At 38.7% G+C, this 4,451-nt stretch overlaps 1 protein-coding gene across 2 annotated transcripts; it reads right to left on the reverse strand.

The window, feature by feature from the left end:
• Window positions 1–253: 253 nt before the first annotated feature.
• On the reverse strand, window positions 254–4,129 carry LOC125550624 (flavin mononucleotide hydrolase 1, chloroplatic-like). Of its 2 annotated transcripts, none has more exons than XM_048713654.1 (7): window positions 3,807–4,129; window positions 3,195–3,270; window positions 2,093–2,144; window positions 1,582–1,696; window positions 1,448–1,518; window positions 674–861; window positions 254–590 (listed from the first exon to the last, which is right to left on the reverse strand). In XM_048713654.1, exons 1-6 carry the CDS (start codon window positions 4,040–4,042, stop codon window positions 680–682), a joined length of 732 nt encoding a protein of 243 aa, XP_048569611.1. In that variant the 5' UTR covers window positions 4,043–4,129; the 3' UTR covers window positions 254–590; window positions 674–679. The 2 variants fall into 2 exon arrangements, with proteins under 2 accessions (XP_048569611.1, XP_048569610.1); XM_048713653.1 differs by having other exon boundaries at window positions 674–761; window positions 3,807–4,127.
• Between the last annotated feature and the right edge of the window lie 322 nt (window positions 4,130–4,451).

Genomic DNA, 4,451 nt, shown 5'->3' on the forward strand with positions numbered 1-4,451 from the left:
CTAAGCTTTGATAGATGGAAGTACTGAAGTGAATGCAGAATGATCTACCATTGTCGAGTCGTGCTCATGTTTGGCTGGCTTAGTTGCATATAAGTTAAGCAACTAACCACCACACTTAAACTTGGTTAAACATGATTTATTTTCATCCTGGATTGAGCTCATCAAAACGTACCAAGTTAGCTTTCACAACTCCCAAAAGCAATTGTCATTTTATTATCCTTTATTAATAAATTATGTTTACAGAATACATATGTACAATTAACATATTATATATTTTTATAATGTAGTAGTGACCTAAAACGTCTTACATTTGTTTACGGAGGGAGTATAATATTGTGACAATAACAGCCCATCAAGCTTTTAACATACGGAGTAGTTCATAAAGAGACAGAAGGATAATTCATACGCATGAATCTTACATGAGCAGAAGACCAAACAGGAAGCCATGTTACTGAACTTCAGTTTCATCTTCAAGCACAAGAGGTGCCAATTCAACTCCCAGTGAGCACAAATCATTCTTTAGGGCCTCAGCATTTTTAAAATGCAAACCGACCATTCCTACACTAAGGGCCGCTTCAATGTTTACCATCCTGCAGCAAAAAAAATCCAAAACATGTCAAGTAATTTACATTGCCGCACAACAATAACCATTTAAATATAAAAAATACCAGACCTGTCATCAATGAAAATGCAGTTTCCTGGATCGATATTGAGATGATCCACGGCATGAAGGTAAAAATCTGGTGAAGGTTTGCGTATTCCTGTGTAACATTATGATAGAAAGTCCAAGTCCAAGATTAGAAGCAGCCTTTTCATTCGATAGATTCAGCCTATGATGCAACCACAGAGTACGAGAATAACCTAGCAGGAAAACATAGTAAGTACAGTGTTGCTTCATTATTTAGCTGATAATAAAAACATATGTTTGCTTTAAGCAGAACTAACTAATGAAGGACAGAATTGTTAAGCAATTTCTACATACAGTTCAAACATCTCAGGTATATATCAGAAGGGCTCCAATTCCCTGACAAACAAGATGTCAAGGAACAGCCTTCTATTTGCTCTGTAGGATGAAAAAACTATTGGCTTGAGATTGACAAAGCTCCAAAATGGCTAAACTACTGCCTATCAATATCAGTTATTAACTAGCTCAACATGTTACTGAGAATTAATTAGAAACTATAAGGTCCAATTGATGGAGTGTCAAATTCTGTGCAGTTTTTAGACCTCTTATCCTCTCAAGGGTAAACAAACTTAAACTCTTAATTAAAATGATGACTATGTTCTGTGAATACTGAATACTACTTTACACACTACTAAACCAATATAATGAAGCTATTCATTCCATTGCATAAAGAAATGGAGTTCATATGAACGATAAACAGTAAACATTTACCAAGTATTCATATTTCATCCAGAGAAAGGAAAAACTGAGATAGATTAGTACCAATGTGACAAGAACAGAATGTCCATGACAAATACTTCGACAGCTTTAACTTTTCCTCAATCAACTGGTACCTAAAAATCATATCTGAGGAACGAGTAATTGTGTACATATGTATCAAGAAAGCTGGAACTTACCACACTGGATAATTTGTAAAAGCATGCACTTCATAGTTGTTTTGCTTTAAACTGCAAAGAATATCTTCAACACCGTCAACATACTCGTATGCTCTCACCATGCATGCTTTCAGACCTACAGGGCATACTAATGGATTACAAAAAGAATCTTCTTCTAAGCAAGAAAAATAGTACTCCCTCCGTCCCATAATGTAAGACGTTTTTTCGCACTATACTAGTGTCAAAAAACGTCTTACATTATGAGACGGGGGGAGTAGATTGGAGATCAATCAGCTAGGTTATTTTTACAAAACCTATATCACGATTGGTGTTGGTACAATAAGGGCACCAAACTTCTGGGTTCATATTTTTAGTATTGAAAACCTACTAATGTAGGTTATCAGCAATTTCGTGACGATCGATATAATCAGGAAATTAAGTTATTTATCCTTGAAGACAGTGATTTGTTTATTACTATAATCTTAAAGGGGAGCCTGTAATCTCAATGACACTTCTACTTTGTGCTTCTCACCTTCCAAATCAAAAGATCTGCCATCATTGAAGAATTTTTCGGCCAGCTGGCCCTGACAGAATAAAACATAATGGTGTTTAACTCAAAGAAGAAGTGACAGTATCAAGAGAAGATCAGTCATTTATAATAGAGAAATGTTCATATTTAACATCTGGTCGCGATTATGACCGATTAATAAAATATAGAGGGAAGAAACATGACAACCGTGGATGGCTTATCTCTCTGTTGTTAGAGGTGCAATGAAGCAGATTATTGCAAGCAATTACCTAGTAGCAGTTTCATTATTCCAATAACAAATAAACATATTGTTTCACGAATGCGAACAAACAAACATAAGCCCCACAAGTCTCTAAAATAAAGCCCCGCAAATAATTAAGAAGTAGTAGGGCTTTTGTACCAAATTCATCATAAGATGGTGTCCATGCAATGTTATAAGCCACAAATCAACTGCACAAAGATATATCAAGTTCGTATTTGATAAAAGTCAATTCCCCGGTGCTGCTCTTCAAACAATTAAGTTTTGGTTCCACACTGCTGCTCTAAAACAAAATTTGATTCATAAAGAACCATGTGGTACCTTATCATTTAGTTTATCTTTCTCTAATGCGTTAGTTTTGTTTTATTTGCTCTGCATGTCTATTTCGTGGGCGTCAGGTCAATGCCCGATAGCGCAGGCAAGCACCAAGCTAGGAATCATCCTGTGCAGGAATTACTATTAAAATCAGTTAAGGACATAAGTATAGTAGATATCTATTTGGTTAGGAGAGTGATAGGCTTGAATGGAAGATAAAATATGGTTTGCTAGGGAAGGTGGGATCCTATGCTAGGCATCAAGCTGAATCTTCCCTATATAAGTAACACCATGTACCCATATGGATGATCCAATGAATGAGAATAAACTAGCCAAGATATAATCCCTGTCCGCAACCTTCTCTTCCTCCCACCCCAGGTACCATGGCCAGCCAACCCTCGTTCCTAGGCTGTACCCCCAATCTTGTCACATTCATTGGTCTAAGTCATATTTGTACAATATTACTGATCTGGAATTAGCAGAAATACCATCATATAGAGAGAAAATAAGTCAAGCTTCTATAGTTCTTACCTCATTAATCAGCCCCATCTCAAATTCGGACCATGATGTTGGATGCTTGCTTTCTAGGAGTTCCTTCATGGACATTCTAGAAGAAAAAAAGTAGGATCAATTAGAACGGAATGCAATATTGATAAAGTGGAAACCAACAGACTTAAATAATACAACAAATAAGATACTAATTCAACAGATTCCTTGAGGTACTGAAACATGAGTGCAAAATATAAAACATCACTAAGGAATAGCCCTCAACAACCCATAACACCCCAGCCTTCTATTTCACAGGTCTCTACTCTATTCTGCAGTACTGAATAACTATTTTTTTGGTATCACGTTTTACATATTTCAATTAACTGGTGTATCGTTCAGCAATTCCTAAGTAAATTTCCAGTAATTCAGTAGCGGATACAGCACATCTTAAGCGAAATTGCCACATAATGCATGATCAAAATATCTAAAAACACCACGCGTCCCGGCTAGCTTCTTTGCCCACGTCACCACCAAGAACCAACCACGCATTCCGTCGAACATCTAGTCAGCGGGGGCATGCCTAGACCACACGAACACATGAATGGATAGCGATAAACCAAGCTGAGGAATAAGGAGTAGGGGCGTGTACTGAACTGGAAGAAGGAGGGGATGTGGTGGTAGAAGGGGTCGCGGACGACGGTGTCCATGACGTCGAATAAGAGCACCGGCATCTTCCTTGGGCGGGACGCCTCCGGCTCGGCCGCCGCCGTGGCCGCGGGGGCGGGGGCGGAGGAGGACATGGCCGGCAGTCGCAGCGAGGAGGAGGAAGCGCGGGAGGTGGGTTTGCCGAGGGAGGCAAGGTAGGGTGCGCGAGGGAGCAAGGAGACCATCAAGGCAGGAAGTGCTAAGCGAAGCGAGCAACAGGGCTACCTGCAGGCCGACTGGAAACGACGGCCAGAGAAGCGTCTGCCACCAAAAAAAACATGTTAAATTAATTTACTCTGGTGTTTCTTTTATATAGTTACTAGTAAGCATGCACGAGTGCAAATGCACGTCTCGGCTAATATACAAATATATGTGAGAATTAACATGCAGTTTCTTTTAAAAAAATTAGGCAAACAAGCCTGCTTACGTGTTAGGTTTCCATGGCATTTGCTGAGAGTGTATTTGGAAAAAAGAAAAATAAGGCCTACATGTAAAGGTACTTCAAAAGTGTGTTCAACATGTAAAGCAAAAACAACTCGGTACATTTAACCACACCCAAAAGTGTGTTCAGACTTCACAAATTTGAACAAAATG

The sequence above is a fragment of the Triticum urartu genome, chromosome 4, assembly GCF_003073215.2.
Source record: "Triticum urartu cultivar G1812 chromosome 4, Tu2.1, whole genome shotgun sequence".
NCBI classification, from domain to species: domain Eukaryota; kingdom Viridiplantae; phylum Streptophyta; class Magnoliopsida; order Poales; family Poaceae; genus Triticum; species Triticum urartu.